Raw genomic sequence first — 13,464 nt, 5'->3', positions numbered from 1 at the left:
TGAGATAGGCCAGCTTCAGGAGTTACAGCACTGACAAAAATGCCGGCACTGGTGCCTTTCCAACACTGATGAAACAGTTGGTGCCGGCCAAATTGCTGGCACCATCTTCAGACACTTCAGGAGAATACACCCTTCGTCACCGAGTCATACACTAGCACAGATAATGCTCTTCTCCCCCACCCCCAAGACTTTAGATATCCTAAAGATCTGCTGAAATCTGACACTCCTGAGTCTTCACTCCTTCAACGTGACCTCCCCGCACTTCCACCCTCCTCTCTGGACTCACAATACTCCTCCCTTTCTCCACCTAGGATGGCGCCTCCCTTCCCCAGTGATGAGGAGGAAGAGGAGGGCTCCATTGCTCCCTCATCTGCCAGGCAAATCACACAACTCATCCTCACTATCCACAATCCACATTTGGTCCACAATCTTGACATGGACCACCATGGATGCTACCACATTTTCCACTCCCTCAACATTGGCCATATTGGGACCCTTGGGCCATGTACAGGGCACAGTTTGGGAACTCTCCCAGGAAGCAAAGCTGGAGACCTATACCTCTTCCTTCTCCATTAATCTCTCACCCTCCAGCGATTGAACCCCCACCTGTACCAACTGAAGAGGAGGAACAGGAGGAGGACACTCCACAAGCACTAAGTTTTTCATCCTCCTCCTCTGACAAGGCTATCATGCCTCCACCTCCTACATCTGCCGACAGTTTTCAGACATTTTCAGGACTTATTCTGCAGGATTGCAGACTCCCTGCAGATTCCTTTAGAGGAAGTCAAGAACCAGCAGCATATACAGATTGATATCCTCCACACATCCTCTTCCTCCAAGATCACCATACCGATCAATGAGGCTCTTCTCAATCCTTAGAAGCTGTTCTGGCAGATCCGGCATTCATCTCGCCAACCTGCAAAAAATATTATGTTCCGGCAAAGGATGCAGAATTTCTATTCTCACACCCCACCCCAAATTCTTTGGTGGTTAATGCAGTACAAGAGAGAGGCCGTCAATACCAATCCTATGCTAGTTATCCAGACAGGGATTGGAAACGCCTAGACTTATTTGGATGCAAAGTGTGTTCATCAGCCACACTACAATTTAGAATCTCCAACTACAAAGCTCTCATGACTAAGTGTAATTACCTGAACTGCTCTACATTGGAGAAACTCTGTCATGACCTGCCGGAAGCCAAGAAAGAGCAATTCCAGTTCTTAGTACCAGAAGGACATCTCCTAGCCCAAACAGTCCTGCAAGCCTCTCTGCAGACAACAATGCCTGATCCATTGCAACTGTTGTGGCCATGAGGCATGCATCATGGCTCAAGCTCTTGGGTTTTCCTAAGAAGGTACCAACGTGGTAGAGGGCTTACCTTTTGAGGGCCAGAAACTATTCTTGAAGCGCATGGATGATTCTCTGCACTCCCTTAAAGACTCCCGAGCTACACTCCAATCTCTTGGCATTTACATGCCAGTGCCGAAGAGACACCCAGGGAAATATCTCCTACCGCGATCCTGACCACAGTAGTACCCCTCGATGGCACTGTGACACCCAGAACTGAAGACAAAGATCTCCTACCAAGCGTAGACAGACTGCTCCTTAAGGGGCTACCTCTCATGCACCCCCACCAAAGTAACAATTTTGAAGGTGTGGTCGAGATCTTGAGAAGCCTCCCCCTATTCCAGTCATTCCCACCATCTTCAGTGTTCCTCCAGTTTGGTGACTGACTAACTCCATTTTCCCCATCTTGGAGACTAATCACCTCGGACAAGTGTATTCTCAGGATAATCAAGGAAGGATACTCCATCCCCTTCCTATCTGTTCCGCCCCCGGCACCTCCCCTCCCCGTTTCTCTTCAGGAACCCCTCTCACAATTCCATTCTACAAGGAGAAATAAATCATCATCTGCAACTGGGAACCATAGAACTGGTCCCTTCCGAGCAAATGGGACAGGGTTTCTACTCCACTGTTTCCTGATCCAGAAGAAATCTGGCAGCTGGTGATCCATCCTGGACCCTTGCAATCTAAACAAGTTTGTCAAACTGCAGTGCTTCAAGATGGTTACCCTCTCCGCTATTATCCCAGCACTGGAACATTGGATTAGTTCTCAGCTCTTGACGTCCAAGATGCATACTTCCATATTACAATACACCCTGCCCACAGACGATATCTCCAATTCATTGTGGGCAACAATCACTTCCAATACAAGGTACTGCCTTTTGGACTGTCCACAGCACCTCAGGTGTTTGCCAAGGTCCTTGTGGTAGTTGATGCCTACCTAAGGAAAAAAGGAATCGTCATCTTCCCATACTTGGATGACTGTCTCCTCAAGGCCCCATCCGAGACCGACACTCTCCGAGCCGTCCACATAACAGTAGACCTGTTCCTAAAGTTAGGCCTCCTTGTGAACCTAGAAAAGTCCACTTTAGTGCTGGTACAACAACTGGAATTGACTTAATCTTAGAATATTGATAAAATAAAGAGTTTAAGAATTACTTTTAAAAAATGATTAAGCTTCTCTCATTTTGGGGCTTATGCTGCTAGCGTGGGAAGGAGGCTTGTATCATCTATTCAGAACAACTTAGATTGTAAGCACTTTTGGGCAAGGAGGGTCTTTTCTGTTTGTACAGCTCCTAGCACAATGGGTCCTTGTCCATGACTAAGGCTCTTAGGAGCTACAGTAATGTAAATAATAGATTATTCTTCCTTAATTAAAATTATATTTTGTCAAAAAATGGTACTGTGATGGTTATATGAAAGCAAAATCTTTAAGAAAACTACTAGTTCATATTAAAAGGAAATACATACATTCATATTTCTCTATTAATATGTGTTTATTCTCCTAAAACACTACTTCTGAAACCACCCAATTTAAAAAACACTAAGTGACAAAAAAGTAAGCATCTGAACCTCCCATTGTGTGTTTCTTTGTTCATCTTTTGGCCTCTATTCACATTTAGATCTGTAATGTGATTTTTTGTTCGTTTGTTTTGTAAATAACTAGAGATGCAGCCACACTTACTGGGTATATGAGACATTATCATGATTTAACTCCTAGTAGTGCATAGGAACCACAATCAAAAATAGGGGGTCCACAGTACTCAGCATTGTACAGACGGGTAACAAAAAGACAAGTTCTGCCTCCGGGAGCTCACAATCCTCATAGCAGACAGAATGCAACAGGTGGGAAAAAACAGACAAATGGAACTGGGAATGGGTTGGGAGGATGAGGTAAACAATGAAATGCAGAGAGTTTAGAAGAGAAGACAAAGTCTGAGCTCGCCGCTTGCCTAGCTAATGATGAACTGAAGTAATTTTTTTAATTTTGTTTTTTTAGGCAACAGGAGAGAGAGATTTAAAGGAGGTATTTAAGAGCATAAGGTGGTGGCTTTATGAATTTTAATAGGTTCTCTTCATGTCCACAAAATAGCTTTTCAGACATCACAACTATGTTTGTGCATCTCTCCCCCCACTCCCTTTTACTATGCTACCAAACTGTACTTGTACTGATGCATTCTGAGAAAATCTGGGTACTTATCCAATAGTGCCCTAACCTTCATACACTCAATCCACCAGCTATGTGGCATCAGTAGCACATGGGGCAATGTCCTCAGGGGTGTTCTATGGCAATGAAAACTGGGCAGAAGGCTGCCTAGCTTAACTGCTTATAAAACATGGAAGTCCTATTTGTGTTGCAAAACAAAGTGTGCAGAGCCCATTACATGAAGACAGCCATGTTCCAGCTCCTGCCTCTTGTCAGAGGCAAGACACTGTCAGTATTTTAATCAGGTAGTGTGAGGAGAGAGAATATTTAGAACCAGCCATGCTAGTAATTAATTACTAACTCAGTTAAAAGTTGTAATTGGCAGGGCCTTACTTTATATGCTCCTTGGAGTGTGTACCTCTGTCTTTGTCTTGTACAGTTCTGAGCACACTGTCAGTGATTGTAGTATGAGATAATCTATGCAGTTTAAGAATGCTGTAGATGCTACTTGTGCTCACATCAAAAAATGGTCATGTGTCTCCGTAACCTTATCTACACTAGGAAAATTAACTGTTGCTGGCAATAGCTATCAGAAATGGGTGCCATTCAGTGGTGCGCGGTGAAATTGTCAAGGCATACAGCAACTTTTTAGATGAGAGATTAAACTATTTATTTTCTAAAAACCTACCCCTAGCAATTAATAAACCAGATACATATGTTTTGGCAAATACTAGTAGTCAAATATAATGAAAGCTGAGAATATACAAATATGTGATTGCCTGATCTTTCTACTGAAACTGAAAATCTACTCTTCTATCTTTTTTTAAGAAACCCCAAGGTGTAGAAATCTGGTAAACTGCGCAGATACATAAGCAATTCCCTTTTGATGATCACTTAAGCCAATTTGGACAGGCATTTGCTGTGCTGAGTGTTGCATGTGTATGTCTTAATGCACTTTGAAGTTGAAAAAGACTGTTCCATCGTGGCAGTAGAGTAGGGAATAGTCAGAATTAAGGTATCTGACTTGTTGACCTCAGACAAGCAAAATATGTAAATCCAGCATATGAATAGTTCTATACAAGTCCAAATTGATCTTTCCCTTGGAGCTGTTCTGAGTTGTACACCGCAAACAGTTCTGAGTGCAGCTGACTAATATAAAAATACTGAGGTAACGTACTTGCAGAGATATGAGACTATCAGCTGGAAAATGTGTATGGAACACCCTGAATCTTTTTGGAGAAATTCAAGTTTCTCTACGCTTTCAAATCATACTGACATCTGTTTGCTGACATTGTCAGTAACCTCAAAGAAGAGGCGCTTACATGTTGCTTGGCCTTCTCTTGCTCTCTTTTCACGAGATTCGTGTGCATCTTGCTCTGACACCTTTCCAAAACTCATCAAAAGTTTGTCGCTTTTGGTGAATTTATTCTGTCTCACGAATCTACTGAATACAAAACCCAGTATTGTCCATCTTGGTTTGAAGAACATCAAATAACTCTCCTGTCACTTCAAATATGTCACTCCAGAGGCAAAGGAGAAACATAAACTGAAAATCATCAAGCATGGTCAGAAAAGTCTTGGCTGAGGTGAAAGACGAGCATTCCAATCTCCTGGATTTTGCACTACACTTCTCTGTTCTGCTTAACAGTTTGTACAAACCTTGAGTGAAAATTTCATCTTGTGGTACAAATAGAAGGCAGGCTTTGTTTAAATACGTTTCAGAGAAGTTCAGCTTGATTTGGAGATCAAGAGAAAAATGCAGATATTCCTTCCAAAATTTTTTTAAAGAATCAGTCATTCTCTGATACTGTATCTTGGAAAACTGAGGGCAGGATTTAAAAAATGAGCATAGCAATGAACAAGAAGTGCACAGGGGAATTTTTCACAAATATGTTTCTGAAGCCCACTTATATGACCTGCCATTACTGCTGCACCATCGTATGTCTGAGCTGCCAACTTGTCACTGAATTTAAACTTCTGGCACACCATTTCAACATAGCGATAAAGGCCAGCTGCAGTTCAGTTGTTGCTAACTTCAGTAAAACCAACCAAGAATTCTGTAGTATCACCATTCTTGCTCATATAATGCAGTATAGTTGAAAGCTGAGACTTATTGGCGATTTCTGAGGTTTCGTCCAGTAAAATAATAACAAATGGCATTCCTCAATTTCTTTGACAATGACACTAAATCGAACATTACTTTCTGCTTTGATGAGGTCATTTTGAATTCTGTTTGATGTTCCTGAAAAAACACAAGAGGTTTCCAGATGCTGCTTGAGTAAATAATTGAACTCACTGACTAATTATAAGATTTTTACATAACTGCCCTGTCTCAGAGAATCATCTGATTTGTTATGCCCATGAAATGCCAGCTCTTGTTCTCCAAGATGACATACAACACAAATTAGTTGCTGTCAGAATCAGGCTATTTAGCAAATTTTTGTGTGTATTGTCTCACAGCAATTCTCTATTGCTCATCAAACTGAAGATCAGTGCAAGCTTTTCCCAATGTTTGTAACTGTATGCAGGGTGCTATCTAGGGGCTTTGTTTAACATGGCAATTTTAGTGTGCATATAATTTGTCTATAGTGTGCTATATGAATTTCTATGTTCTCCTGTATATAAATTTAGCAGAACTTGGCTAGTGGCTACCACTGACTGACTGCTGCTTATCTTGGTCCCACTCTCCAGTGCATACCTAGTGTATTCAGTTACACACTTGCATGCCTGACGTTCCACAAAATGGCGTCCTCCATGCAATGTGCCCTTGCATGTGTGGTACAAGCTAAGTCACACTGAGCAGAGGACATGGTTTTAAAATGGCATTCTCCATGCTCGTTCGGGCAAGGGGGCAGGACAGAATGGGACCACAGGCAGCTAGTTTTTCTGGGGCACACAATGCATACGTTGCATGCATGGACGGCACACCCCTGGTGCAACTGAACCAGGGCTGGACTTTGTTTATTCGTATCTAGAAATGCAATTATCTATGTTCAGTTGTAGTTCAGAAATGGTTGGTAAGCCCAGGAGCGCTGCAAGTTTACAGAAAGGGGGTTTAGAGCAAGAAGCATTTATTAAGGTTTCTTATTTGCATATTAGTATTGCAGCTGTTTTAAGTTTCATGTAATTGAATAATTTAGGAAAAAAAATATTCCACTAGTCTAGGGGTAGGCAACCTATGGCACGTGTGCCGAAGGTGGCACGCGAGCTGATTTTCAGTGGCACTCACATTGCCTGGGTCCTGGCCACCGATCCCGGGGGGGGGGAGGGGGGTGTCTCTGCATTTTAATTTAATTTTAAATGAAGCTTCTTAAACATTTTAAAACCCTTATTTACTTTACATACAACAATAGTTTAGTTATATATTATAGACTTATAGAAAGAGGAAAAAAAATAACCCCAACTATACATACAATATGATGGGGGCTAATTTAGCTACAACGAGTCAGGAAAAAGACCTTGGAGTCATCGTGGATAGTTCTCTGAAGATGTCTACGCAGTGTGCAGAGGCGGTCAAAAAAGCAAACAGGATGTTAGGAATCATTAAAAAGGGGATAGAGAATAAGATTGAGAATATTGTTGCCCTTGTATATCAGTGATATGCCCACATCTCGAATACTGCGTACAGATGTGGTCTCATCTCAAAAAAGATATACTGGCACTAGAAAAGGTTCAGAAAAGGGCAACTAAAATGATGAGGGGTTTGGAACGGGTCCCATATGAGGAGAGATTAAAGAGGCTAGGACTCTTCAGCTTGGAAAAGAGGACACTAAGGGGGGATACGATAGAGGTATATAAAATCATGAGTGATGTGGAGAAAGTGGATAAGGAAAAGTTATTTACTTATTCCCATAATACAAGAACTAGGGGTCACCAAATGAAATTAATTGGCAGCAGGTTTAAAACAAATAAGAGGAAATTCTTCACGCAGCACACAGTCAACTTGTGGAACTCCTTACATGAGGAGGTTGTGAAGGCTAGGACTATAACAGTGTTTAAAAGAGAACTGGATAAATTCATGGTGGTTAAGTCCATTAATGGCTGTTAGCCAGGATGGGTAATAAATGGTGTCCCTAGCCTGTGTTTGTCAGAAGATGGAGATGGATGGCAGGAGAGAGATCACTTGATCATTGCCTGTTAGGTTCACTCCCTCTGGGGCACCTGGCATTGGCCACTGTCGGTAGACAGGATACTGGGCTAGATGGACCTTTGGTCTGACCCGGTACGGCCGTTCTTATGTTCTTATGACCTTCTAAAAACGTTAAAAATGTATTACTGGCACGTGAAGCCTTAAATTAGAGTGAATAAATGAAGACTCAGCACACCACTTCTGAAAGGTTGACGACCCCTGCACTAGTCTGTGCTCCCTGGGACACAGACATCCTGCTACATGCAATGCTTTCTTTTGCTGTGAATTAACTTCAAGTTGTATGGCCACATAAATATGAAATATGCAAGTGCTGTTTCATTGGATGTATGCCATATTTCATAAGGCTATCAAGATTTAACTCTGTCAAAGTATATTTATTTTCCTTCTGTTTACTGATGACAGAAACACATCATCATTAGTAGTGGCAAATGAAATTACAGCACTAAAGATGAAGTTGTTTTTGATCTAGCAACTTCTCAATCCTGAATCACAGATTTGGAGGGAAAAATATTTAAGGAATCAGTCAATTGTAACTTATTTTTTTAGAAATGTATTATACACACAACCTCTGACAACTTGATCCGAACACATCAAAAACTTCTGTTAATTGCAAGTATTGCAAAGAAGGCAAATTTTTCCAGTGAATAATTTATTTTTCAAGGTGAAATGTAAATCTGCTTTATGAAAGAATGCAGCAAACCTTCCCCACCCCCACAAAAAAACAAAACAAAACAAAAACTCACTACTTCATTTAGTGTTCAGAAAAGAACGTGTGTGGGGTCCATTTCTCCCTCTACATATATAGTCCAGAGATTTTTAGATTTCAGATCATGTTATTGCCTGACACTTCAATTGTGCATAATAAGGAACCTTCAGCATGAGTACCAGCGAAACTGTAAAGTATTTTTCTCCTCTAAAGGTGCTTATATATGATTGGCCCAGATCCTGCAAAAGATTGAAAAGGTTGGAGCTTGAATATAGAGAGGTCTGTATTTTACAATGTGGAGTCCTAGCTGATATATGTAATAACACAAAGCTTCATGGTTATGTTGGTATTTATGAAAAAGATGGTGTGTCAAGAAGCAATTTAAGGTTGCATGTATGTGTATGTATTCAGCTTCATTCTTAGCATTATTACTGATTTATTTAAAAAAATTGTAATATATTGCAATTTTTGTTTGTCTTAGGTCTCAGGGTAACAGTGTTGTTAACATCCTTCCTCATGGTGTTAGGAGCCGGCCTAAGATGTGTACCACTGTCAGATCTAACAATAAGAAAAAAGTAAGTGGAGAATATATTTTTTTTTGGCGTGTTTTAAATGTCCCTGTTTTCGCTGCTATTACAATACAGAGTAATGTCCACACAGGTTTTCCATATCGGACTCTGATATATAGAAACACCCATTCAATTTAAACTAGCTGTAACACTTCTTTCTTTGTTTCTCAGAATTGATTTTAGCATAATTCTTTGGATCTGAGGATTGCAAAGTACTTTATGAATTTCAATTAATTAAGCCTCACCCCTGTGAAGATAAGCATTAAGCTTAGTTTTACATATGAGGAAACTGAGGTATAGAGAGGTTAAGAAACTTGCCCAAGATCATACAGTTAATCATCCCACACAAAATAAAAATAGGTTATTTGTTTGCAAATGTTAAATAAGTAGCTTACATTTTATGTATTGGATTTCTGTGATCAAACACTGAGGCAAATGAACTAATATGAAAGTGCCCCTTTGCATACAGTATGTTACAGTCCTCATTCTTAGGAAATCTATATTTTAAAATTATTTGCTTTCTATGTGGGTGAAGTGTGTCCTTAGCACATAGGCAATGTCAGAGATGGGAATAGAAAGTAGGATCTTAATAAAGCCACATAAATCCAAACTGTTCAGTTGTGCCTTTCTTTAGAATGTCTTGAATTGGAAGCCTGTCCCTAGTACAGGCTACAAGTCCTATTTTTATGGTCATGCTAAATGACCATTTGTTGTTCAGCCATCTTTATTTGTCTGTTTTTATACACTCTCTTGCCAATAGGAGGCAGCATAATAACACATCTATACATTTCTTTTTCTTCAGAAAAGTGTAGTAGCATTGACTCTTGAATATTTGTGTGTGTGTGTACTGTATCTTATTATCTAAAAAAGGAGTTAATTTTAAAGGATTTTTTGGTCTGGAAGTGTCTCCTTGCTTTAGAAACTCAGTGGTGTATTTAACCTCATGTCTCTTTGCTTTCAGTAATAGGAGCAGGATAATTGACTTGCTCTAGGACCACATGTATTTGCTCTTTGTGGATCATTCAGCAGAGAACAATGAAAGAGAAGGAATTTTTTAAATTCTCCTGCTCCTAGCCTTGCTCCTGAATTTCAGCCAGCCACATGCTAGTGCAGAGTACTTGCATTGCTCCAAAATGAAATAGCAATGTGGAAACTTTTTTGCTGAGGAAAGAACAGTGGCTTTTATTTTTGAAATGCCAGTACATTGTAGGGCAGAGATTTACAGACCACAAATCAGGTAAGTTGTAAAGAGAGAGGTGGATGGTTTAGGGGACAGGTAATGAGATAAGACATCTAGGTCATTGATTCTAATCCAGACCAGGTCAGTAGTGAGTAAAGTTACCATCATGTGATGACTAGTTTAATGACTTAGGTGTAATGTGTTGATGATTTCATTCCAATTCTCAGATTACAAGTATGTATATTACAAAAACCACAGGTACACCTGATATTAACCATTTTTGTTGCTAGTCGCAGCAGGTTATTCAAGGATTCAATGGGCTGTGAAGTAAGGTTGAAGCATGTTGTCAAGGCAGCATGGGGAGTTGTTCTTGCTGATTGCCCATGCTGTACCTGTGCTGGGGATATGTAGCAGTACTCAGTCTCCAGCTCTGTCAATTCTGTATCTCTCACCAGCACCAACAATTAAATATTACAAAAATGTGTCAAATAGTTTAAATGCAATGGAATGAAATATTTTGTACTCTTTCATCTCTGACCTGCTATCTTAGGGTTACAAAGCATGTAAGCACCAGAGAATATTTAAAAAAATAAACAATACTGAAAATTTGAGGCGTCAGTTATTGGTCATCTCAAACTGCAGGGTTGCCTTTGGAACAAGTTTCTTGAGAAGATCAGATTAATTAAATCAGCCTTTTGAGTAAACTTTTCCACCATGTCCACAATGAAGGGAAGGGTGGGGAGAAAAAAACCCACTCCCTTATAGGTGTTTTTATCACCAAGAGCCTCTTAAATTAGGGAAGGGAGAGGAGCTGAAGACTCGATGAAGACCAATAAGGACCTTACCATCCATATCTAATTTATCAGGGAAGCTCTTAGCTTTTATGGTGAGGTGTGTTACTGAAAACCAATAGATCGATCGGTAGCCTGAGCAGAATCCTGATGGAGAAGATTACTTATTTCATTTGTTTGTGCTGTGAAAATATATATAATTTCAAATTGAAATTGATAAAATTGCTAGATATTTTGCCTGTTCTATAAAAGTAGAGAGGTTTTTTTTAGGAATTACAGCTCTACCTATGGAAATATACCTCTACCCTGATATAACACTGTCCTTGGGAGCGTTATAGGTGAAACCGCGTTATATCGAACTTGCTTTGATCCGCCGGAGTGTGCAGCCCCACCCTCCCGGAGCACTGCTTTACCGCGTTATATCCGAATTCATGTTATATCGGGTCGCGTTATATCGGGGTAGAGGAGTAGTTTGATCTTTTAGATTGTGTAATAAAAATATACAGAGGATTAATTATTTCCCAACTGTGTGGAAAAAAGGCTGTTCTTTTTATTGTAGATTTCTTGTGACAACTGTAACTGCACTGTTCACACTGTACATGCAGCTATCTGCTGTTAACTCTGCATTTTGAGGCCAAAGACTGAAAGCCAAGTTACATCACTTGAGAAGTCTTTTATCCAGTAAAACTGTGCTTATTGAAGTAGGCATTCTTGATTTATACAGTTTTGTTTTTAAATTTTTTAACAGTTGGCTGTGCCCTCAACTGTGCAGTTATTCCAAATACTCATAAGTATATGAGCTTTCATCAGCCCATAGGATTAACAGGTTATGCTTTGGCAATACTTCAGTAGTTTGTCGTTCCACAAATAAAGTCTTCTTGAATTGAAAACTGATTTTCTTCTTTATAATGCCTATTTTAGAAGGTGGTATAAGTGAAAATCTTTGAAACATTTTCGAATATTCTGTAATGATATTGTTACAGTCCAAGGAATAATCTATAGAAACATATGGTAATGGTTACCCATGGGAGAGTTGCAATGATGTTATGATGAATAGAATTAGAATAATGGCTTCTGGGTTTTTATTTTTGTTTTTGTTTTTTTCAGTCTCAGTTTGGCCTGGTAGACATTTCATCCCAAAAACTTTGGCAACTCAAAGTATTAAGGTTGCTCAAGCACATTTCCTATCAAAGTGATCACTAAAAATCCAGGAGATCACTAATTAAATTTACATTCCATCCACACCAACTCGCATGCTTTTCTGGATAAACAGTATAATCCCCAAATATAGAGTCCACAACAAACTCCTCAGTTCTAGTGTATAACCACCCACAATGTACACATGCAGTACCTCAAAGTCACAGTCAAACAAAACTTAATACTGACCTCAGCTGACTTGTGTCCTGTATGCATGCATGAAATGGAGAGGTATAGATATTGGCATGAGACTTGTGGACCTAGGGTAACCAGACGTCCTGATTTTATCGGGACTGTCCCGATATTTGCTGCTTTGTCCTGCATCCCAACACTGGACAAACAAGAAATTTTGCCCTCCTGGAGGGGGACTCCCCCCCCCCGCCCCCTCTTTCCCCCATTAGCTCCCTCCCCAAATCCCCACCCTGGCCCCGCCCCTTCCCCAACCACGCGGCATTCCTCCTCCCTCCCAGGCTTGCAGCTACATGGTGGCGCAAGCCTGGAGGGAGGGGGTGGCGGCGCCTGGATCCTGGAGCTAATGAGTCAGCTCCGGCACCTGGGCACCGGGCGGGCGGGCAAAGGGGGGCTGGCAAGGGAGGGAGAGAGAACGGGGGGGGGACTCAGCTCTGAGCCCCTTGCCGTGCCAGAGGGCTCCTGCCCGGCCCCCGGGCCGCTGCACATGGAGGGCCCGGGGCCGGGAGTGCAGCGTGGAGGCTGCTCCAGCCCTGCAGCCCGCGGGGCAGCGCATTGGGGTCCGGGCGGGGGCAGCGCGGAGTGGGCAGGGGCCAGGTGGGTGGTGCGGGCTGAATCCGCGCTGCTGCCGGGGAGCCCCATGCCTCTCCCTCCCGCTCTCGGCTGCGCTGCACTCCAGCGGCTGCGGCTTCTTCCCGGCGGGACGCGCCTCCCACCCTGGGCACATGCGGCGTGCGTTCCGCCGCTGCGGGGAGCCCCGCGCCTCTCCCGCTCAGCTGTGCTCCAGCGGCTCCTTCCCGGCGGGGCGCCCGCTGGGAAGGAGCCGCTGGAGCGCAGCCGAGCGGGAGAGGTGCGGGCCTCCCCGCCTGGGGCGGGCCTGGGGGCGGGAGGCTCTGCGGGGAGGGCAGCGTGCGTGGCCGGGAAGGAGCCACAGCCGCTGGAGCGCAGCGCAGCCAAGAGCGGGAGGGAGAGGCGCGGGGCTCCCCCGGCAGCAGCGGGGATTCGGCCCACCCCCCTGCACCGCCCACCCATCCCCTGCCCACTCCGCATTTCCCCCGCCTGGACTCACCGTGCTGCCCCGTGGGCTGCAGGGCTGGAGCAGCCTCAGAGCTGGAGCAGTCTCCGTGCTGCGCTCCCGCATCCTGATATTTTATCTCTCTGATCTGGTCATCCTATGTGGACCCAGGGTACA

At 42.6% G+C, this 13,464-nt stretch overlaps 1 protein-coding gene across 1 annotated transcript in view; it reads left to right on the top strand.

Moving 5' to 3' along the window:
- The window catches only part of SLC49A4 (solute carrier family 49 member 4), a 129,836-nt gene that overhangs the window by 39,058 nt on the left and 77,314 nt on the right, over positions 1-13,464 (top strand). The window contains exon 2 of the mRNA XM_054044021.1: positions 8,828-8,921. Within this exon, the coding sequence (XP_053899996.1) occupies positions 8,828-8,921 (94 nt within the window). The remainder of the gene's footprint in view (positions 1-8,827; positions 8,922-13,464) is intronic.

This window comes from Malaclemys terrapin, chromosome 11 (assembly GCF_027887155.1).
Source record: "Malaclemys terrapin pileata isolate rMalTer1 chromosome 11, rMalTer1.hap1, whole genome shotgun sequence".
NCBI classification, from domain to species: domain Eukaryota; kingdom Metazoa; phylum Chordata; order Testudines; family Emydidae; genus Malaclemys; species Malaclemys terrapin.
This window is presented reverse-complemented; position numbering and strand designations above follow the sequence as displayed.